At 30.5% G+C, this 25,543-nt stretch overlaps 1 protein-coding gene across 6 annotated transcripts in view; it reads left to right on the top strand.

Moving 5' to 3' along the window:
* LOC127729780 (DENN domain-containing protein 1A-like) overlaps positions 1-25,295 on the top strand; it is a 58,918-nt gene extending 33,623 nt beyond the window's left edge. For 2 of the 6 annotated variants that reach the window (XM_052237666.1, XM_052237667.1), the window contains exons 13-22: positions 1,520-1,653; positions 2,063-2,194; positions 4,288-4,347; positions 5,928-6,008; positions 8,969-9,001; positions 10,479-10,541; positions 11,434-11,547; positions 14,496-14,548; positions 17,991-18,168; positions 22,096-25,295. In XM_052237666.1, the coding sequence (XP_052093626.1) occupies positions 1,520-1,653; positions 2,063-2,194; positions 4,288-4,347; positions 5,928-6,008; positions 8,969-9,001; positions 10,479-10,541; positions 11,434-11,547; positions 14,496-14,548; positions 17,991-18,168; positions 22,096-23,241 (1,994 nt within the window). In that variant the 3' untranslated portion in view covers positions 23,242-25,295. The remainder of the gene's footprint in view (positions 1-1,519; positions 1,654-2,062; positions 2,195-4,287; positions 4,348-5,927; positions 6,009-8,968; positions 9,002-10,478; positions 10,542-11,433; positions 11,548-14,495; positions 14,549-17,990; positions 18,169-22,095) is intronic. The other 4 variants (XM_052237670.1, XM_052237668.1, XM_052237669.1 and 1 more) reach the window with 4 other exon arrangements.
* Positions 25,296-25,543: the final 248 nt, after the last annotated feature.

Raw genomic sequence — 25,543 nt, forward strand, 5'->3', positions numbered from 1 at the left:
TAAACCTTATTTCTGTACAAAGGGAGATAACTCATTTTTTAAGACATTCTTTGTTATATTATTTGAAGAATTTTTTGGCTGGTTTGTTTGTTATTTAGTATAAACTAATTTTCTGAATGCTATATATATAAAAAAAAATTATGAAGAGAAACCCTTAATTAGATAATAATCTATTTTTATTAATGTATATATTTCAATACATTACATTGTGTAGATAAAAGTTGTTGCCATTTTATAGATAAGTTACAAATCTATATTTGTTTGTGACAAATGAAAGAAAAAATATTTGGAACTATTAATTATATTTGATTATAATTTGAAAATAGATATACACTGTCTTACATCATATCTAATTTTAGAGAACGATTAATCATATCTAATGTTTTTTTCACTCATATAATCAGTTTTCCACACTGTTTTTAGTCATGCTTGAAGATATTGACATGATATTTACTTTTTGATTACACCACGACAAGTTATAGAACAAGTTAGCATTTTGTTCCAGTAAAATGAATTTTTACCCGGTAGGGGACTATGTATTGCCATGCAATACTCTCAGAATGCTTGTTTATATTATATTGAGGACATGTATTTATTGTTATATACAGGAGTTTATGTATTAACTACAGTTAACTCTCATTGTGTCGAACTTATTTGACTAGGAATTTCGGATGAGACTAGTTTTTCCTGTGGTTGTGAAATTTGTTCCATATCAACATATTTATTTTGACTCCTGATGAGTCGAAATTTGATGAGTCAAAAGGTTAACAAAAGCATTCAAATTTCATTATTAATCTCGACTAAAACACAAAACATGAACCTCTGGTCTTTAAATGGATTGACGAGGTCATCTGACAATGGGCACTGGACGTTTGCTCCTTTTTACCTGTAACACGATAGGACATTTGCGCTTTTAATTTTGATACACCTGTATCAAGTTGACCAGCATTTACGCTTTTTACATATAGCCGTCTACCTGTAATTTTAGTGGTTAGTTAGTCTTAAACATAGAGTTTAAAGTTATAGATCAGTAAAGGAAAAAAATGCATATGTCATGATGGATTCTTATCATTGAACAACAGTCGGTTAATTACATCCAAATTCGTTATATTGATGAACAGGGACCTCAGTCAAGATTTGAGAAAGAGAAACTAGAATATTTATTTGAAATGTGGCTGAAATACCAGCAAATGTCCTATAAATTGAAGCGCAAATAACCTTTAAAAAAAGCGCAAATGTCCTATGAAAATACGCAAACGTCCCATGCCGCTGACAATACACCAGTAATTAAATTTCCGGTCATTGACTGTTGTATTGATTTATGACATTCTTTTTTCAAGAGTGTTTACCTAAGATTATCTTTAATCACCATAATAAATAATTAGTGATACATTGTTATAGTTCATGAAAAATTATTTTAAATGTTTTAGGGTTTAACTTGACAAGCCTTATAATTTACATATTAATTGATCGCATTCATGACATAGCACAATATCCTTTTTTCAATATGGTATTTCAGGTGGCTACAGAGATGCATTAAGATTTCATCCTGGTGAACCTATTACTTTTGACCCTGAAGCATTTGTGCAGTCAAGACCATCCTCAATGCAGCCATTTCTGGACTCAATGTTTGAATTACAAATATTTCAACAGGTAGAAAAATTAATCTGAAGCAAAAAGAAAGTTAAAGGGGTTCCATAAGTATTAACAGGCATAGGTTTTACTCATTTCATATGAATAAAAGGAGCGGTTGCGTATTTCTGTCAATGAGACAACGCAAAAGAAAAAAACAGCAAAAAACAAAATCTAGAGATAAGCATAATTACGGTCGTTGTATACATTTAAGCAGTCTGCAGTAATGTTGACAAATCCCAAAATGTGTTGTCGTGTTTAACAGAGGTTTGGTTGATTTTATAAATATAAAGTTTGAAATTTCTTAGTTTAGCTTCTTCTTTAAGCTTATCACCAGTTAAAAGATATTGGGGTCTTCAGTTACTTTAGATAGAAGTCTTCCTAAATTCTATACTCAGACATGATGGATTTTTATATTTTTTACTTTCAGTTTATAAATGATCGACTGGACATGTTAAATCTTGGTAAAGGTTTCAGTGATCTATTTGAAGTGGAGGCCATGTTACAGGCAGACAAGCTTAATTCACAATCAAGATATAAAGAATGGTTGGGTAATATGAAGGTATGTCATAAAGTAATAGGTAGAAATACATTAATTCCAGGTTTAGTTTACAGGACATTCTGGTACTCGGTCAACATGGTCTAGTAAGAGCAACTAAAAGAAGTTAAATCATGGTTACAATTGTTGTTATCTCAGATGCGTTTGAAAATCAGGCCATATTGATTATCTTAGGGTAACTTGTCTCCCTTGGAAATAATCCCTAATTGAAGTTCAAGCAAATTTTTGTCAAAGGCTAACATCAGAAATATCTGAGATGAGTTTGAAAATCAGGACCAATCTGTTATATTTTTGGGCTTTAATCTCGCCAGTGGAAGTGTAAATAACATAAAAAAATACATATGGTAAGCACTCTCAGGCCTACATTTTACATTGGAAGTATAATAAATAAATATCTTGAACGAGTTTGAAATTCTGTGCATATCGAATATTTTGGGGAAAATGTAAACGATGTTAGAAAAAAAACATTGCTATTGCTCTTGTTTCTACATTTCTCATCAGAGGTTAATTTAATATGTGTCAATGGTTAACATCATCAATATCTCAGATGAGTTTGAAGTTTATGGGTACCAATCTTTTTATCATAGGACGTAATGTATTTTCTTTGCTGCTTGATTTAATTGTTCAAACTAATGAAATAGCTTTATGAAATTGGAACTGAGATATGACCTTTACATTTTCCTTTTTGTCTCGCCTCTATTAAGTTTGGAAGGTCCATTTAGCCATGCTGTTTCCTGTGGTCTGCTTTAAAGTTTGTGAATAGGTTTGTTTAAGGGAAACCACTTATTTCAAAGATATTTAGTATGCAGATGTATAAGCATTAGCACATTTCATATCCACAGAGATTATTTGGCCCTGCCCCCCCCCAGTCATAGTCTATTGACTTTGAATTTTTTGCATAGTTCACATGTTAAAAGTTTGTGATTAGGTCAGTTTTAGATGAAACAATAATGGTCAGTCAATTATATTTGGTATACAGTTATATCAGCATTGGCACATCTCATTTCTATGGAGATAGTTTGGCCCTTTGCCTTCTTTCATGGTTCATTGACTTTGAATGTTTTGCATAGTTTACATATTAAATGATTGCCATTTAAATATCAACAGTTGCATTTTACTCTCAGAATTACATACAGGAGAGACCTATCTCTGTGTCAACAGTTTTTGTCGCACCAGCGACGAAATTCGCAGAAAGTGAGACATATGGATTGCTTTTGCGGCGACGGCTGCGACGAAGGTGTCAACAATTATTAAGTTTTCTGCTTAAGTTAGTTTGATAGGAACTACTTGTGATAAACCATTGATATTTAATATAAAGTTGCATTACTATCAGTACATATCAGTTTGACGACTATTTTGAGGCCCTGTCCTCTAGATCATTGTCCAGCAACTTTGAATTAACTAGCTATTTTCAATAATAAGTTTTATACCTAAGTAATTTTGATAGGAACTACTTGTGATAGATCATTGATATTTAATATGAAGTTGCATTACTATCATTACATATCAGTTTGACGACTATTTTGAGGCCCTGCCCCCTAAATCATGGTCCAGTGACTTTGAATTAATAATCAATTTTCAATGTTAAGTTTTCTGCTTAAGTTAGTTTGATAGGATCTACTTGTGATAGATCAATGATATTTTGTATAAATTCGCATTACTATCAATACATATCTGTTTGACAACTATTTAGAGGCCCAGCCCCCTAGGTCATGGTCCAGTGACTTTGAATTAATTAGCAATTTTCAATGTTAAGTTTTCTGTTTAAGTCAGTTTGAAAAGAACTACTTGTGACAGATCAATGATATTTTGTATAAAGTTGCATTACTATCAGTGCATCTAAGTTTGTCGACCATTTCTAAGACCTGCCCACAAGATCATGGTCCAGTGACTTTGAATTAATAAGCAATGTGGCTGTCCATCAGATTGTCTTTTTCTGAATTTTGTACAGATAGGCGAGACATATCTCTGTGTCAACAGTTTATTTTAATAAGTTTAAAGTTTGCTGTAAAATTATCATTGTTTTCTTCACATTTGACTTGAAATTGTATTTTGAGATGTTCATTGATTGAGATTTTATGATTATTTATTTTTAGAAACAGGGTAAACAGATGCAGAAGAATTCAAAGGAATACTTCAAAGACTTTAAAGATAAGGTTTGTACTGATGTCTACTTAATTGTCCATGGTAACATACAAGATTCAAATTATAATTTTTTTTTATAAACATGAAATTCCTTGGTATTTTAAAGTTTAATAATGATTGTTTCTTTCTTAGCTTTTCAAAGACAAGGTTTGTAAAAGATGGGTACATTATTATATATGATTTCATGTACTTTTAATTGTACAGAAAATAATGAATGAATTTTATATGCATTGGTGCAATTATATTGTTTGATTTTTTTGAATATCAATCATTTTCGGCATACTCTGCAGAGCTCATTGCAATTTTGTTTCGTTATGTAGTGTATTGTTTTTCTGTCTTTTATTACACTCACTTTCTCTGTATTTGTAATAAAATTATAACTTTTATTTATCCTTCAATCTTCTTCATAAATTTTAATAGGGTCAATTTGAATTAATACAATTTGATGTCAGAAGACATATTGAGGTCAACAAATGCTCTTCATCAAAAGACAAGTGTCTATTCAATACTACAAACCAACTCATTTAAGTGTGTGGTTTTTTTTCGTGAGTAGAAAAAGAAGGTGAATGTAAACTGAGTGGAATACGTAAAACTTTGGATCTTCCTTTATAAAAATATGTCAAGACAATAAGAAAAACGCTAAAATAAATCACCATGGAGTCGTCAAAATGGGCTAAGCTGCATATCAAAGTAATATAAGTTGGTTTACAGTATGTAAAGATCTCAATTGTCCTAAGTCAAGAAAGAGAAAAATTGATAGAAACTGTCAAAGATTTCCCATTTTAATTAAATTCCCTGAATGACAAAAACATAAATATGTTACTAAACACTGCCAGTGACAAGGTTACTTGAGATTACTTGGGTTTAAAGTATATTTAGGTATCAACCCTCTCCTTTTAAATGTTGATCAGTGGAAAAACTTAAAGCACATTTAAAAAAGTACAATAAAACTCATTACAGAAAAATCACCTAACTCTATAAAAGATGTCTACCTACTTGACCAACCTGCTAACTTTTCTGATCCATGGAGTATTTCACTCATAAGAGTTGTTGAAATGACCTTAGAAATCCTTCATTAAAGAAATTATATTCTTCAAAACGCATTCTGAGGAGTAAAAATGGCATTTAAAAACATATTTACCCATTCAAAACCATAGTTTATTAGATAATAATGATATGATATTGTGGAAGTTCAATAGGTCCTCTTGTGCATAAAATCCCCCATTAAAAAAGATAGAAGTTGGCAGGTATGTCTGTTGGTTCTGATGGATTATGCCTAAATACAGATATTCTAAATGTTCCCAGTTTGGGCGTTTATTCTTGCCTGTATAATGTTATTTGCAGAGCATGTATGTTATAAGGGTAAAGGATATGTGTACTGCAGTCAAATATAACGTTGGTATCTTTCAGCATGCCAAAGTTACAATTGTGTAGGAAATTTTCAGTTACATCAACTTGACCTTGAATATGTGTATAATAGTGAAAATAGTATTTAAAAATTACCACCTGACCTTATGATTTTAGGTATGATTGGTTAGTTGTATGATTGAGTTTGATTCAAATTATAAAATGTTTGCTATTGAAATTCTAGTGGAATGAGATGGACATTAAAACCATATCTCATAAACACATAAATATTATGGCTGCCAAGGTCAGTACAGCTTCAGCAAAGGTCAGTAAAGCATTGAAGCATGCTGAAATGTAGCCTCATTCTGAAATTAAAAATAACTAATTATGATATACTGAACTTAAGAGTAGTCTCCCCTTTCTATGGTCCTCTAAAAAAATACCATCTTGTGAAAAGCTTCACCACTCGGCATTTCTGAATGTCTATAAGCTGCATAGACTTAAATTTGAAGGTGTTTTTTAACTATAGATTCATTCATTTTCATAGATACCAATTTTTGGGGATTGAGGAAAAAATGTCACGATTTGACAAATTATGTTTACAAGACATGGTTCATCTTAACCTCGTGAAATCCACAAAAGTTGGTACCCTATAAAAACATTGTAATAATGAATCAAAAATCAAAATTTGTGCAAAAAATTAACTTTTGCTTATTAAGAGGCATTCCATTATTTTCAAAGGAGACTGATGATATTTTAGGAGGGTACTACTGTATACTAAAAATGTTGATGTTATCATTCAAGCTTTTCCAATATAGAAAGAAAATGAAGGTACTTTAATCATGGTTATTCATGCGCTTCTTTTACTGACTAATTTCAGCATCAAAAACATTTATCTGAAAAGTCTTAGAATTCCCAAAATAGCAAAAATATCTGATTTCTCTGGCCATGATCAAACTTTTTATTTCAAAAATATAACAATAACATTTGTTCTTTAAAAAGCGACCAAAAACAACATGCATGTCACATGTCAGACAATAAGATTTGAAAAACAGTACCTTGTGATAATTACATGTATAAATAGATAAAGTTTGATATTAACAAATTAAATCTTTCTAATATTTGATTTACACCCAAACTTATAAAGGTGTTAACTATTTATCTGATAGTTTCTATTTAATTTCATGAAGAATTTGTTTTAAGAATATCGGGTTTGAAACCAAAACTTCTAAGGTCACCTGCAGATTAGACTGTTTCACCTGACCAATATTAAAAAGCAAATATTTAAACAGCCTTTAAACAAAATGCAAATTGAATTGAACAGTTGCTAGAACATAAGTTAACACCTGTGTAAGCTTTGGTATAAGAATCTTATTAAATGATGCTTGCTGACAACAGATACCTTATCAGAATGACATAGAAAGCTCTCTTAATATCGCTAACAAATTTTGTTGTATTTCTGCATTGTGAAGACCTGTAGGAGCCTTCATTCAAATCTTGTTACATAACAATCAGTAGATTAACATATTGACATATCGTATAGACACTTATCTGTTCTTAAAGACTGAAAGTTGATCTCGTGATGTCCTTTTTGGTTTTTGAGTTTCTTGGGTTGCTGAGATATAACAAAAGTGAGTTTTGTAACCATCTGGTCCTAATTTTTCTCTGGTCCGATATTGATATTTTTCAAAGAGGTCTTCAGACAATTGTTTGAATACTATTCTTGGTTAATTGGTCAGAGTTGTCTGTGTGTGTGCATGGAATAGAAGAGGAGGATATCTTGGGTATTGTAAACAAAAATCTTTCATGATTAACATTTTTCTTACATTATCTCAGTTGAATGTTATAGTTTCAGGTGCATGTAAAAAACTGAACATTTTTATTTTACAACCTAAACCATAAAAGTGTAAACCAATATTTTTGTAGGTGGTCAATTTTTATTTTAAATTTTTTTGACGAGTAATTTCTCTATTTTAAAAAGTCAGGTTTTGAAACCCAAATTGCTCTGGTGAACTCCAAGTTCTGTGAATTCATTATTATTCGTGGGATACAAATTTTTCATGAATTTTGTGGGTACAGATGAATCTCAGACTAAAATGTTCAACAAAGAACTAGTTTTCTATAGGACTGTATTCACACTTTTGTAAAACCACGAAATCATATATTCACAAAAATCCATGAAAAATGGTACCCACAAAAATATATGAATCCACAGTAAATTTAAGTTTTAGTCACATGAATCACTTGAGTAATATTGTTTTCAATTCAATGTTTAAATTATAAAACTGATTAACACATAACTAGTTGTTATTGTAAATGTCTCAAGTAAGATTGAAAATCTCTGGCAGCAATTTTAATATTGTTTGACATTATGGTAGTAAAATGTATATCACTATATTGAATTAAGGTCAAAAGTTTGCTTGCAATGCCTTGAGTGTTTTTGTGGTCAAGTTAGATAAAGTTTAGTACATATATTTAAACTTTTACATCAGTATGCTTTACATTATAGCTTTATTTCATGCTCTCAATATATATTATATTTCAGACATGAAGAAAACAGAATTAAAAATCATGTTTTCTGTATGCTTATTTGATATTTGTTTGAACAGCTTTAAAGGTTGACTTGGTCCATCATATATCCTAGTCATGAATTGATTTGTTTTCAGATCACAGATAGTGTTTTATTTGAAACATTAGCTATTTCAAAACAAATTGAATATGTTCTACATGTCATCTTTTTGGCAAAGTATATCATTTTCCCCTTAGTAATCACAGCTGTATAAATTTTACGTTGATTCCTCAGTGTTTTGTGAAGCCAAATAATGCTTTTTAAGTTATTAGGATCTTTTTTTCAGGGATCATATATATGTTCTTGAAAGACAGCTTCAAGCATGCCCCTAGTTTTGTCATTATAAAAGATCTTGTTATAACATTTTATGAAAAATAATAAATGCACACAATAGTTTCCGAATTTACAGTTTTTGACTGGTAGTAGTGCAAAAATACCAGACAAATCTTATTTGAAAATTGACTGAGGGGAAATATTATGATACATTTATTAAAACTGTGAATAAACATTTCTCCCCTAGAAAAATACATTAATAAGTGGTTTCAAAGAAAGGATACTTAGTGCATGTTTACAGCTTCTAAGTTATGACTAGATATATGATCCAGGAGAGACTGGGACTTTAAGAGGACAATTGTCATATTACAAAGTGACTAAGTCATCTCTTATCAGTAAAAGTGACAGAAATAAAATCATATTTAATCATCTTTGTTTGACAGGCTGCACCTGTAGTTTCTAACGCCATGCATACTGTAAGTCATTAGCATGTTGCTGTTGTCAAGTATGATTATATGCTTGGTTACCAAGTTTTCCCAATCATTGTCATCCGGCTTTGCTTGCTCATCACTTTCATTATTGTAAAAGTTTTTTTTTTTTTAAGTTTTATTTTAGTACATTGTATATACAGTGACTTGGTGTAATTTGTTCATTAATTTATATTGATTTATGATAATCTTTTTGTTCATTGCAATGTTTTTTTCTCCCCTTTTCTTCCAGTTTTAAATGAAATGAACAAGTATATGCATCTGTTGATTTAAACAAGCAGGAACTTTACCTTTTTGTTTATTTGAATGTTAGAATTATTGATCCCCCAAAATGAAATTAAGTCTTCAGGAAAGAAACCCAAACCTCAGGGAATTTGGATTAAATTGAATGCTGAAAAGGTCAAATGGTTTTTACAAAAATTTGATAAACAGAAAAATCTTTGATGGTCTTAATAAAATCCTATTTAAATGAAATCATATCAACAGACTACATCATCTGGCCATCATATTAAACAGAACATACATTGATCAATACTATCGTAGTTCATTTGTAAATAGTAATCGATAGTCTGTCATGATTTGCATCCGTCAACAATTTATAAGTGAAAAATTAACATCCTTTGTTAAAGCACTGCTAGATGAATTATATTCTATTAAAATTATTTGCATGTATATTTACTTTCGTTTGAATGTTGTATATTTTTTTTAATTTTTATTTATTTATTTTGGAATATTTGATAAAATGTTATTTTTTGCATGATATTAAACAAATGAAAATAAAATCCTGAATGATTTTATAATTCACTCTTATAAAAGCATGTGAAAAGGTTTAAACTATTCTTTTTTAACAATTTTTTTTACTAAAATAAAATATCTGAATGATGCAGTAAATATAAGCAGTATTATAACAGGGGGAATAATTTGAAAAAAACATTATCTCCCTTTTACAAAATTCATAATCCATAAAGAACAAGAAGTGCAAACATACTGTTTAGCAGAAATTCATCAGATCCAATTCACGCAAAAGCACTATACCGTAAATACCTCAATGACCTGTATCAGCCATTGATTTTCCTTTATATCTATATATAAATAAAACCCAGATTTTTTATGTGTCACATGACACTGACATTATTTCAAATCCAATATACGACCACTGCAAAAATCACATACCTGCATAAGTTTACAAATTGAGAAGATATACTTCAAAATTAAAGTGTCAAACTATTTTATTTGTAAAGATGAAAATATGTTATAATAAGTTATATGAGAATAATGTTTTAATACATAAGTTCTCTAACATGTATTCTAAATATGAAATAGATGAATTCATAATCATATCTTCTTTTCCAAATCTTATTTAAGTGGCAAATTTCTTCTGCTTTTTTCATTTTCATAAAGTTTTGAAACAACTTTTTGATATAAAATACTAGTTCATGTAAAAACTTTATCTGTTTTTTTACAGGTACGACGTGAAGGGAAGAAATTGTATTCAGGTGTACGGAAACAAGTACAGGATATAAGAAAAGTGAGTAATGGTTACCTTCTTAGAAAGAGATTGTACACTTTAGCATGCTATATTTCTGCAATAATTTTGTTGTTAATGAGAATGTTTAGTATGTAAGATATTTTGCTGCATATTGTAATAGTTTTTCATTAAACATAAATTTATATAGTATTAACCTTGCTAAAAAAAACTTAGTTCATTGGTTAAAGGTCAAGTTCAAATATAGTATAAAAGTTTAAATTGCTTACTGGTAACCTGCTGGAATTTTTAGAATTGATGAATGTTGCATTGCAATTGATTTTTCTGTTATAACTTTTTGATTTGAAGGTAGCTTATAATTTTAGCATGCTTTTTATTGAAATCCTGTATTTTATAAGTCTATGTATGCTAAGCTGTCTATAGACTGGTCTAACCACACATATTTTATTTCAGTAAATTATATATGCATGATGAGTCAGATCATGAAATTGAGTGTTACTTCTTTGAGAAAATTGAAAAACAAATTTAGTTATTACCGAAATACTTCAATTTTTACATGATGATTTGCTTAGGCATCAATTAGCATGCATTTTCTTATTGCTGACTTTAACTGACTTAACTGTTATCATTTGAAAAAAAAAATTTCCAGAACTACTGAACTGAATAAGCATCATTTTTAATTTACCATACACACTCTGACATTAGTCATTGATTTTGCAAGACCCCATTTTTAAAATCCAAATGTTAAAGGATGTATAATTTTCATAATTCAACAGATTTTAATAATTCCTTAATGTTCTTGTAGCTGAAATTAGTCACCTACCGGTAGTTTTGAAATTAAAAATGTAAAATATTCTCCAGTTTTAAAGTAACACTCTTTTTCATCATTACTGGTTTTATTTTTGGACCATGTGTTTCTTTGGTAATATTGCAGGAGGATGATCATTCTAGAACAAAAAGTATGAAACAGCCCAGGCCTGATTCAAAAGCATTATCCCGTAACAGGCCCGCCACTGTAATACATGCTGCAGAGATAATACCTATTCGAGTAAGTCTTGAAATAGTTTTCAGGACTAAATTTGCCATTGATAGTTTAGTAGTGGTTCTACATTAGAAAACTGCTAAGCCTAAGGCCTACATTAAGACACTGTTTAACAGATTTCACTGCTGGCACATCGTCGTCATGTTTTCGTGTTCTTTTGAATAACAAGGCAATACTTTCCTTTGGAACTTTTTTTCTATATTTCTACTGTAAAAAAAAATATTAAAATTTTAAATGATTTGACTTTACTCAGGAAGTCAAGGGTAAAAGTGTTACAAGCTATCTTTATTACTGGTACAGGTAAAAGTAAAAAGGTTCAATTATCTCCCTTAGTCTTCCAGATATTTTAAACTGATATTCTTCTTCTGTGATTTGTTCTTGAATATATTCCTTAATAGAGTGTTTGATTGTTACTCTATTTGATCTTATTCAATGGAAAATTTTCTCTGGAATAGATTTTTTATTCCCTCCCAACAATAGTCAGGGGCATTATGTTTTCAGGTCAGTTCATTCATTCCTCGGTCTTGGTTAAATATTTTAGTCAGGGTAGTATACCATGTACATGTAATTGGGGTCACATCAACTTGGAACTTAGTACTTTTGTTCATTATGGTGGGAACTTTTAGACAACAATTGAAAAGTATGCAGATGTCAACATACAGTTTTCAACAAGTGTTATAACCACCTGGCAAGCTCTAAATCACCTAAGAGTCTAGACAAGAATTATTTTAACTACAATATACCAAAACCATTGAGTGTGTAGGTAAAGGTAATATCTTTGGTTAGCTTGCTTGCTAGCTGAATCGTGAAGTCATTATTGCGTTAGGTAAACTACCCTCCTTTAAGCGTAGACTAGTCCGACCGATAACCTATTTTTCTGTCTACAGGACTATACAACTCCGAAAGGAGGGTAGTATACCTTACCTAATAATGACTTCACGGTTCAGCTAACAAGCAAGCTAACCAAAGATTCTACCTTTACCTACACACTCAATGCATTCTGCTGTAATCTTGGTTTTAGTGAGCACTCAAACCTTCCACTATTTATCATCACATTTTTTGGCCAATTACTGAAAGTGAAAATTTAAAGTAAGAATAAGAAAACTATATGATATGCGAATGAGACATATGCATAGGTATCCTTCTTACTGGAAACTATTGGGACCAATCCTAACATTATAAAAACACACATGAATTTGGCTTCAGTTAAAAGTGTTTATCATGAGTAGGAGGTTAACCATTATATGAATAATCACTGAAAAGAAAAATGGAAAAAATTAATATGATTAAAATATGTATTTTATAACATGGCTTGCTGCTTACAGCAATCACTTGCTTTAACACCACTGATTTCTCCTCTTATAACATTTTTCTTCCACTTTTTCAACAGGACGAGGTAATGCTGAAAACAAGGAACAGGGAAAAAAATATTTTAACCGCTAGTAGATCACTAGAATTAACACTTTTTGCCCATCAAAGAAACCTGCAACTGATCACAATTTTCTAACCCACCTTAAGCTTGCTTGTTTAATATTGTCCATTGCTATTTTTAATACATAATTTGAATGTTGAATGCATGGTACAAATTACATTTGTATGTTTCACATCTGAATGTGGATATGTTCTAACATATATATGAAACTCCAATACAGATGATAATACTTGCATTTGATAGCACGATTTGTATTTGTTATGCATGGCATGTAGTGTTTTGATATCAAGAAAATCTTGAACTGAATGAATAGTTAAATGTTAGCTGTAATCATGGGTTTATAGAGATATATAAAATCTTCAATGGTGGTTTTTATGCCTCGCTACAAGTGTAGGCATGTCTGTGTAATCATTTGTAACGGCTTCATTAAAACTTAATACCAGAAACATGCGAATATTTGAAGTCATGCATTTTTATTGCCATTTCATTAGAGCATTGCACATTAAAATTGCAGCCTGACTAATTTTTGTTTTTGGCAAATGCACAAAGTATTTAGACCTTGCACAAACATGGATGTCATTTCACTGTTCATTGCATCTCAAGCACTTAGATTGCAGGAAAATTGTACAGAAACAATGAGTTCACAATCAGTTTAAACACACAACTGAAATTTTTATGATTTGACAGCTTTGAACATCATGAAACACTATGAGTTAACTCGTGCTCCGGAAAGTGAAAGTAGTACCTGAATAAGTAGATATCTCTGAATTGTTCAGCAATAAATTGATTTAGCATTAGTATTTGGTTAGTTTGGCAACAATAACCAAGGCAACATGACAGACTGTTAAAGGATTCAGTATCAGATAGGCTGTACATGAAACAATAAAGCTATCATACAGGCTGGAAATTATTTCTTGCTACTGTTACAACAGAAATTATACATCTAATCAACAATGCTCTTTAAAGTAGTAAAACCATATGCGAGTTGAACAGTTTTCTATCAAGTTGTTAATTAGAATTTTATTTAACTGAACACTGGGTGTACCAATCCAAAATATGCTGAGGGATCCCAATCCCGAGGAGCAATTAATAAAAATTTTTTATGTTGGGTAGGTAAAATCACGATCCAATTCCCATTGGAATCGAATCCAGATTTTACTTACCCACCATTACACACTTTTCATTAATTACTGATTTGGATCCCTCCATGGTTTAGGATCGGGATACACGGTGTACTGAAGCTGTTTTGAAAAATATAGGGTGATAAAACTAAAATTGGTTAGGTTTACCTTAATAGGTACAGTCACCTAAGCAATGTTGATTTCAATGTCTAAGAATTGTTTAAAAAAGTTTTGATAAAATCCAAAATGAAGTAACCAGTATTAACATTTTATTAACCAGAGTGAGTAAATTCATCATTAATACTTAACATTTAGGTCAATTCTTCATTGATACTTATCATTTTTGATATATTACAAAAAACTGTTTTAAAACCATATTGATATAAGTACTTTATTTTTAGCCTTTACGACCTGGTAATCCACCTATGATACAGGTTACTGGTACAGACAGCAGGTAATGTTCTCAATTCCTTTATATTTTGAGTCGGATGACTAAGTTGAAAAATAAGCATGATAGAAAAAGATATTATATCTTTAGCCTCCAGAAACAGACAAGATTGAATCCAGTTGAGCATTCAAAAGTTAATGTTTGGTAGGAAATTTACAAGATGTTTCATTATCATAGTTATTATTGGTATTGTTAGGACATATACAATTAGCTTTACCCTTGTGAAACAATCCTATTGAAATTCAGTAGATACTGTGGATTCATTTATTTCTTGTGAGTACCAATTTTTGTGGATTCAGGAAGACTTGCATTTTCATGGATATTTGATTTTGTGGTTACCAGTATGCAAAATTCTGCATATATTCTTAACAAAAAATTTGTTATTTGTTGAACATTTAAATTCATGTTTCCCCTGTACCCACAAAATCCATGAAAATTGGTATCCAACTATAATAATAATCCACCCACAGTATCCACACTTTTGTCTCAGCTATTGAGTTAATTTTAAATACATGGTCAGTTGTTTAATATGTTAAGAGTTCATTTATTTGTGATAATTTAAAAGATTGCAAGTCATTTTGAGGTTGGTTTCACAAGTAAATCTCAATTTTGAAAAAAAATTATGTTTTCAGACTTAATGTATTTTATTACAAATTATATATGATTTTTAGGAGATTATTAAAAAGGTTTAAAAGATCCAGGTAAATTCTAACAGGAAAACTTACTATTCACTTTCGAATATCTGCATATCATCTGACATATAAAGTTGTATTAAATCGCTAGTATCAATATCTAAGATTATAACACTTTAAAAAAAAATTTGGGGGATATTTCATTCATTTTGTAATTCTGTTTTTTCTGGGATTTTATTCTTTTATTTTATAGGAAAAAGGGGGAGGGGGTCAATGAAAATAAGTGTTTTTTTTTAACACATGTATTTTTCATACAATGATAATGTATTGGGCTTCATCTTGACACAATTTTATTTTACACTGATGGACCTCATGTCATTAGGAAAATGATCAATGTTGAAAGTGTTTCTCTTTTATCAGCATTTTTATTTATTTGAAAACATTTTAGTCTGTTATTGTGGATATATTTGAACCTCATTCATATACATATTATAATTCCACATATATAACTAAATTTTATAACTGATCAGAGGAAAAGACTAAAAAGTTGGTATATGCATTTACAATTATGTATCCATTATACAATATTCATATTTATTAATTCTCATATATGCCATCACACTTTTACATTATTATGATTGTATATTGTTGAATATATGTTCTTCGGAAGATTTTTTTAAAAGCTTGGTATACCTTAATGGCTCCTTGTTCAAAGAAACATGTAAACTATTGTCACCTTTTTGAATAAGATATTGTTAGTTTTTGTCAACTTCTTAAAACATATTATAAAAACTTTTATTACAATCTGGACCAATTGGAGCCATTCCATGCCAGCTAAATATAATATTTGCAGTATCACTACATATGGAAACTATTTATCAATAAATGCACAATGTATTCTTTATTTTTATAGTCTCCATGTTTCGATGTCTCATTCCTGTTAAGTAACACCAGGCCCAAAGATTTACACTGCATTTCTAACTGGAGTTGTTGTAATTGACACTATAAGTTATTTTCGTGACTTCATTAAGAATTACCATGAATTAGAATATGCTTTAATATAAGCAGTTGAGACAAACTTTTCTCATTGTTGAAGGCCTTACAAGTACCTATAATTGCTAACATCCACTTCATTTGAACTTTGGTGGATAGTTGTCTCATTAGCATTCATACCATATCTCCTTATTTTTATTTTAAAAGTAAATATTCTGGAAGTAACAAGTTTTCCTTGATTCAAGATTGACGAGTAGGATTAGTTATGAATATACCTTGCTTTGTTCTATACTGCTACTGAATGATTGGATTTTAAAGGTGCTGTGTCACAAGTTATAAAACGTTGAAAGTAAATATTCTGGAAAAATCAACTTTTCCTTGGTCCAAGATTGATCAATAGGTGCATATAAACGACAAGCAGAGAATAATACATACATATTCAGGACTACGACATGTTATTGAGATATGGATATACTTTGCTTTGTACTAGACTGGTACCAAATGATCAGTTTGTAAAGGTGCTTGCTCACTAGTTAGTCTGCAGAAATCATGTCACCCTACCTGGACCCATCATTCTGACTACGACAAGTCTTTGCTCTTACTGTTTGCTCAGTGGCTAAGAAGAAAACAACAATTGTTAAAGTCTTTGGTTTGACCTAGCCAAGAACTGTACCCATGACAACCCCCAATTGAGATAGTTCCTCCATCGAAGCAGATTACTTACTGATAAAAGTTCATTTGACATTTAAGAAAGCTTGCATCAATAACAGTTGATAATACAAAAAAGAAGATGTGGTATGATTGCCAATGAGACAACTCTCCACAAGAGACCAAATGACACAGAAATTTACAACTATAGGTCACCGTATGGCCTTCAACAATGAGCAAAGCCCATACCGCACAGTCAGCTATAAAAGGCCCCGAAATGACAATGTAAAACAATTCATACAAGAAAACTAACGGCCTAATTTATGTAAAAAAATGAAAGAAAAACAAATATGTAACACATAAACAAACGACAACCACTAAATTACAGGCTCCTGACATGGGACAGGCACATACATACAGAATGTGGCTGGGTTAAACATTTTAGCGGGATCCCAAACCTCCCCCTAACCTGGGACAGTGGTGTAACAGTACAACATAAGAACGAACTATAAAAATCAGTTGAAAGAGGCTTAACTCATCAGATGGATAAAAATACAAATACTACAAATACAAGTGGACTTGGCCGGGTACTTGTACATCCAAACAACAAAAAGACACTAAGTACAGATCTGAGAGTACTCGCAGTTACTGACAGCTAGTTCAAAGCCACTAACAACTAATAAAAAAAATCATGCATCTAAGACTAAATTATCAATCCGTACACATCCAACGTCCAATGGATTTAGTGTAAAGACGTCATAAACAGTCAGAGAAAAACATGACCTTGTGCAATGCCAAGATACAGGTATCGACAGATTGTAGATCCATGAATGTGTATATGTATATAACAATAAAAATGTTTAGTTTGCTTTTAATTTACTGATAACAAAATCAATATTAGTACCAATAAAAATAATATAAATGTTGAATTGGTAACCTTTTAGAATAAGTTTATTTAAAGGATCGATAAGTTTACCAGGATCGTTTCTAAATTTCCGGGCACGGTAAACAATATTGCCGTCAAAATGAGGATGTGCAATACCAAACTTCAAAACCAAATCTTTATATCTGTGGAAGAATTTAGTAAAAGTTTTAAGTAATTTGTGGTAACGAAATCCCTGGCTCAATAATTTACCAGTAATACGTAGATTACGTTAGTTTTATTTACATTTTAGGGTATCAAAGTACAAGCTGATACATCTTGCTGATGAAAAGAGTATTGATGACTCAGAAGCAGATCTATCTTATAATCGTATAAGTGTTAATCTCTTGTCTGACCCAGACATCCAGGTGGCGCTGAACAAATCTGCCAGTGTAGAGGATCTAGGAAATTCACCAATTCATCATTCAGTCGTAAGTTTTGTGTGAAAGTAAAAGAATTTATTTCATGCTTTAATTTTTGATGAAAATTTCAGCAAAACTAATTTTTATAAAAACCATTAAAAGCAACAAGTACAATGCTCTTAGAAAATAATTTGTCATTTTGTATGTAAGATGTATGTTAAAAATCATATTGATAAATATAGGAGGTGCTGGTCAAAGCTTTTTGATCCATTGCACAGGAACAAGCTATAGGGAATATAGAATACTAAGGAAAAATGGAAAAATGTGACCTGGACCATCTTTGATATAATTAATACTGATACCATAAAGTTTTGAAAAATTTTAAATGAAGACCAGTAGTGACCATTTCATAATTTAAAGGGTTATTGGTAAATTCATTGTCTGGACACTAAAATGAAAATCATGTTATGTTATTGTTGAAATGTCCATTGTTGATTCAGCCATGCTGGATCTATGTGATCACTCAGGATTTGGAGATGGTGCAGAATTCAAAGTTGAAGACATATCATGAAAATAATAATGTGTTTCTATAACTTGCTGAAACTTTATATACCATTTTAATCATTAACTGCCAACTTTTGATATGTTATTTGTTCTTAAATTAAGAAAAGGTTGGGCGAACAACTTCTTTATTATAGGGATACACTTGCATATAGTTCCTTTGTAAATCAAAATTATATTAAATTGCCATTTATTAATTAATGTGAAAAAGTTATTTATCCAATTTAAGCAGTTGATAAGAATTATGAAAGTGTTTTATCAGTATCTTATGTTTGTGTTTTTTTGAATAATATTTGGTTCAAGCTGTATATTTGTATTAAAGTTGATTCCCACACTTTTTTGAAATGCTATTATTCCCATTCTTTCAAATAAGAGTATTGGTACAATACTAGTATGATTACCAACTGTCATGATTTTCAAACAATTACACTCAAAGGTGCAAGTATTTAATTGGAATCAACTCCATTCTAATGCAGTCTTAATTGACCATAGTTAATATCATGACAGTTGATAATCATACTGGTATTGAGGTCAAGAATTTGTGTATTCAATTTATTACACATCTAACTGAATACACAACAATGAATAGTGTACCTATTATTTATTTTGATCAACACTACATAAATTATTCTGTTACTTTTGTGTGAAAGCTGACTGAATAATGAGATATGTTTTTTTCAAAGAAAAGACTAAAAATGAAACATGTATAAAAAATGCTACCAGATTTTATTTCACTTGTAACATCAGAGTCATAATCATCTGACATAAGTTGATAATTAAGGTCTTTTTAAGTAACAATTATCAGTAATTTGGTTGAAATAATAAACACAATTGCATAACTCTTACCTGAGCATTTTCTGCAATACAATTTATTTGTATATTCCCCATTATATTGCTATTTAACAGTAATTGGAATTATCTCATTATTAGGTATTTGTACATGTATATTTGAATACAAGAAATGTATTTTTTTCTTAATAAAGAATGAACACCAATTTAGATAAAAATTAGTTATCTTCAAATGAAATACCAAAATAAATTGTATCAATATTGCAAAATTCTCCATATTTGGGCAACAGAATAGAAATTTCACATTGAGGTTATGGAAATGAAAATAACAAAAGAAATATTAAAAGTTTGGTTAGAAAAAATGTCAGACTAGCTACATAATTGGCTGGATCACAACATCCATGATGCTTTGATTTAAGAAGGTTTCAGCCAGTATCAATATTTTGTCTTACAGTTTTGAAAATATTACCCAGAATGCATTTAGATATTGAGACAAAGAATTATGGATAACAAAATTACCACGAGTCCATGTTTGTATAATAATGTTGTAAAAGTTTGCTTAGTACATTTTATAATTTTAACCAGTCAGATTAAATGCAAAACTGATTGAATTAATTCAAAAATCATTTTGCCTGCTGCTTGTTATTGGAAGAGGGTTTTTCTTCTTATGATATTTCTGCTAAAATGGCTTTGTTGAAAGTGTGCTTATACATAGTAAATTCTCTCTGATTTATCTACAAACTAATGAATGTTTTGGTTGTGTTTCTACTTTGCTTCCTAAAAGAATTAGGTGAGGATTAATTATGGAGATCAAGACATGGTTTTTGATTGCATGCTACCTTCTTTTTTATCCTTCCTTTAATTTTTAGCTCATCGGGGCCTGAAGGGCCCCATGTGAGCTTATGCCATCACTTGGCGTCCGTCGTCGTCGTCTGTCGCCGTAAACTATTTCAAAAGTCTTCTCCTCTGAAACTACTGGGCCAAATACCTTCAAACTTTAACTAAATGTTCCTTAGGGTATCTAGTTTATAAATTGTATCCGAAGTTTTGATCCATCGTGGCTTATATCTCAAAAACTAAACCTTTTAGAGCAAATCTGACGGGGTAAAATTGTTTAATTGGTCAAGATCTATCTGCCCTGAAATTTTCAGACAAATCGAACAACCCATTGTTGGGTTGCTGCCACCGAATTGGTAGTTTTAACAAAATTTTGCAGTTTTTTGTTATTATTTTGAATATTATTATAGATATATATAAACTGTAAGCAGCAATAATGTTCAGCAAAGTAAGATCTACAAAAAAGTTAATAATTGTCAATTGACCCCTTCAGGAGTTATTGCCCTTTAAAGACAATTTTACACAATTTGTTCATCAAGTTTACTAACATTTAAAAATCTTCTCCTCTGAAATACAGGTGAGCGATTCAGGCTCTTGAGAGCCTCTTGTTTATGCCCTGCTGTAGCCGAGGGGGCATTAAGTTTTACCCTTGTCAATCTGTACGTCCGTCCGTACACCCGTACCAACCAAATGTTATGAAACTTATACACAATGCTTATTGCCACAAAACACCGATCAAATTTGAATTTCGGTGGCATCACTTTTACCATTCTAGAGTTATGCTCCTTTACACTTGGAAAAATTGCTGAATTTTTCGTTTCTGTTCTTTAACTTTAGTTTGCCTCAACCAAATGTTATGAAACTTATACACAATGCTTATTACCACAAAACTCAGATCAAGTATGAATTTGGGTAGCGTCACATATACCTTTCTTGAGTTATGTCCCTTTATAACGTTATATGCAAGCGGGGGCATCATCTGTGTCCCATGGACACAAATTAAGGATGTAGTCCACATTTTAGTTTTCGCAAATTTAAATGTCCCTTGATGTAGAGGTAACTCAGTTGAAGATTAAAGGTGCAGGGGCTTTTTCTGTCCAAAGCTGTTATAAACATAAATTTAGAATCAATGCTATCATGGAACATTCTTTCTCTCAAATAGACCATATGTATTTTAATTTTAAGTATTAATTAAATTATGTATGTGGTATATAAATTTCAGACAACCCAACAATATTTTGAATTCCAATTGGGGTATGCTCAGCAAGACAACATGTGCATATATGTTTATATTTTCCTTTATTTACTTATTTATTGCTATTAGAGATATGATAATGCAGGATTGATTAGCCTAATCTGTAGGTGAACTGTTCATCTACCTAATTGCAACAAATTATTTACAAAAAGCTTGGCAAGTTCCATCATAATAATAAAAGGTCTCTACAGTCTACATTACACTATGAAAGTTGAATGCATTGATAAGAGCGTTCATAGAGAGGATGCTTGGGGCATGCTCTGAGCTTGCATTCAAAAATAGATAAATAATCCATAAAATGAACCAATGAATTTTAACAAATTTTTAAATATATTTCTTATAACTTATGCACATAAAATCTAAATTCATATTCAACTTCCTATGCTATTGCTTGATAACACATTTAGTTTTTTATATTTTACCACAAAAAAAAAAGTACAAAAAATCATTTACTGATGGGAAGGTTGTTGAAAACATTTCCTGTCTTATTTATTATGAGCTTAGGTACTGATTTATACAAATTTTATTTTAAATATTATGTAAATGTTTTTCAGCTTCTAGAAGACAGTGATGTTTCATCTATAGATTCATTTAGTATCGCTCACAGCGGACGCGCATCACCAAATCAGCAAGAAAAATCCATCATAGGTTTAGAGGAAACTAGTTCAATATCATCCACTTCCACATTTGACAGTGCTAACATTCCATACATAGATACTTCTGACGATGCTTCCAAGCATCCTATTGCACCACCTAGGAAACATAGACGGCAAAAAAATACCACTGAAGTCGGTGATAGACTCATTGGAAGAAAAAATAAACCTGCTGACAGACTAATTGGTCAAAAGAATCCACCCCCAAAACCTGCCCCCAGGAAAAGTTTATCGAAGGACATTCCACATACTGAAATAACATCAGTCCCTCTTATAGAATTAGACTCCCCAGAGTATGTAGATGTTTTTGATCCATTTAGTAGTGGTAATTCATCCACTGTTGGAAGAGTTGAAGAGATAAGAGAACTTTTTTCAAGTCCAGAAAATTCACCAGGAAAACAGGGTTCTACAGATATTAAATTCCATGAACTTAGTCGCACACATGCATTTAGGAAACAGGCTTTAGACACGCCAAAAAGGGACTTTTGTAAGGCTGATATTTCACCTTCGCCAGAAAGGGATCTGATGTCAAATAGTTCTCCTAGTGATTTACCAAACAAGACAAATGACAAAGCTACTGAATTGTTTGCAAGTTTTGATCCACTGATATCAGAAAAATGTAATTTATCAGGTTCACAAAAGAGTGAGACACAAGGAAATGATTTAATTCAAAATTGGAATATAAATCATTTAAAGACTGGTTCAAGAGTTAAATCCTCCTCACAGTTTTTGGCAGGAGGGAACAATGATCCCAGATGCCGTGATCCAGTAGGAGTAACAAATAATCCAATTTATGGAACAAAGCCTTTGCGACAAAATAAACCTGTATTGCCACCAAGACCAAAGACCGTTGTTGGTAGTTCTGTTCTATCTAGTCAGTTTAAACCTGTAGTAGTTGACAACCCTTTTTACAGTGTTGATAATTCAAGTTCAAACTCAGCCAAGGTTCAAAGTCGGAACAGTGACCCTTTTAGTGACCTCCATGAAATTAGTGTTAGTAACAGAAAAAGTCAAGAATTTGCTCAATCAAAGTGGGAAAAATTTTAGTAATTATCATTTGAAAATTTTAAATATTAAATTTTACTGGTTTTGAATAAAAACAGACTTGTTTAGCAGCTGAATTGATTTGCTGAATGTGTAGATCAAATGCTGACATCCAAATTATTTGCTCAAAAGTATACATAAATTTAAAAAAAATAAGTTTAAATTCACAATTCTTTTAATGAAATTGTTTTGACTGAAAAAATAAACTGTATATCAACTAAAATTGAATGTAGTCCTCTCATTAGTATCACACATTAATTTCATTTATCTTATTCAGAGTAATTGCTTTATTTGTTGTTTAAGTCAATCATCAAACTTTTTTTGTAAAAACAGGAATGAAAGGCATTATCATGATTTTATATTGAGAAATTTTACATTTAATGTATAATTTTGTAATAATTTAAGGTTTCTTTATATATACATGTATTTAGATGTTAAAGTTGAGATATACTAAATGATAAAAATTCTCTAGAAGTAATTCCACCACTTTTATACTTATTATTCTGGATAATTATAATGTTGCTGAAGAGTCACTGGTTAGGTAAATGAGAAACTACAATGAATGGTTCCTTTTTTTAAAATCTTTTTTACCTCCAAATATTGGATTCTTGGAAGAACAAAATGAAGTATCAATCTTTATGAATTAGATCAGGAATATTAATATTTACTTGGTTTTTCCATTAGCTAATTATTCCTTCCTCTTTTCTTTTTTTTTAATATATATAAATATTGGTAAACTTCTATTTTATCATAAGTATTTAAATTTTGCCATTTAAAGAGATTTTAGGTCTCTGTAAATGTGCATTAATATTGAAAAGATCAGAAGATTTAGACTATACTTATCCATTATTATTCTAACTCCACGTGATTATCTAAAACAATTTTATGCCAACTAAGGCCTTAATGCACACAGACCTGTTTATATAAAAAAAGAAACAATTTCAATGAACTTGAATGAAAGTAGATTGGAGTATATTGCTTGTGTTTTTAATATTATTTATGTTGTTTATGTGTATCGCAGTTGTGGCTTTCATAATATCAATTCTAAGTTTTACATTAAAATTTGTTATCTTTCTTGACATTACAAAATATTGTTGTTATGTTAGATATTATTGGTATAGATGTGTATAATTAAATCTAGTTTAATATATATTAGCATTGGTCACCTCTTGTGTATACTACTTCTTAGTAATTTTTTCTAGAAAATAATTAAAATTTTCATCTTGACATATTGCTTATGGAAGGTTTTTCAGAAATCTCTTAAATACAAGGATTTTTTCAGTATCATTGTGGTTCTAATAGTGACTTCATTTTAAATAGATTATTTTCACTATTTTTAAAGTTTATATTTAAATAAGTGCCATTGTATTTAAATGTGTTTACATGTGTTTGACTGGATGTTTCATAAACACTTGTAGAATTCCATAGCATTTCACGAACAAGAAAAAAATGTTAAGTCCACCAGAGGAGAAATAAAACATCTTTTAATACAGCTACTTCAAACTGAAATATCTCTGACAAAGTTTTAAAATCAGCTCTGTATATCATTGTGTTCAAATACTTTTAGCTAGTAGTTTTTGTCAGAATCGGAGGAACAAACTGCTGAAATTTGTATCCTGTTTTTATTTTGAGTGCTGGTAGTTAGTATTACATGAACACATTCCATGGATATAGGTCAATAGTGACCTAATTATGTATTTTAAACAAATCCTTTAATTTCTAAATAAGAATTGTAATTAGAACTGCATACTAATTTAAGTAATCAGGATTTCTAGGTCTATAATAAAGCTTACGGTGAAGAAAATTTCAAATGAATTTGATTTTATTTTTAATTACTGACAAGAATGAACTCAAATTACAAGGACAATTTGTAGTTAAGATGAAGTTTTTATGTGAAATTGTGCATGTTGTGTAGTTATAAATTTCTAGTTTAATGTAAAGCCTATTGCTGCTGAGCGGTGCTGTGTTTTAAGACAAACATACTGTGATAATTGTTACAATACTCTGGTTAGCTTGTTACAATGCAATCACAGAAAATAAATCATGTATCACTTAAATATTTGTTTGTACTTTATATCAGTAGTTCTATAAAGTCAGAAATTTGTGAAAAACCTATCCAGTCACAATTTCTGCAGTAATAAAAAAGATCGCAAAAATTTCTGAATTAAATAGGACTAGAGGTACTGCCAGCAAAACTAAAAAAAAAGAAATTCCCTGCTTCCGTATAAGGCAATGGCAAAGTATATGATTTGCACAGGGAAATCCCTAAAGTAATTTAGATCAAAATATTAAAATAGTGCACAAT

Source organism: Mytilus californianus, unplaced genomic scaffold (genome assembly GCF_021869535.1).
Source record: "Mytilus californianus isolate M0D057914Y unplaced genomic scaffold, xbMytCali1.0.p SCAF_2, whole genome shotgun sequence".
NCBI lineage: Eukaryota > Metazoa > Mollusca > Bivalvia > Mytilida > Mytilidae > Mytilus > Mytilus californianus.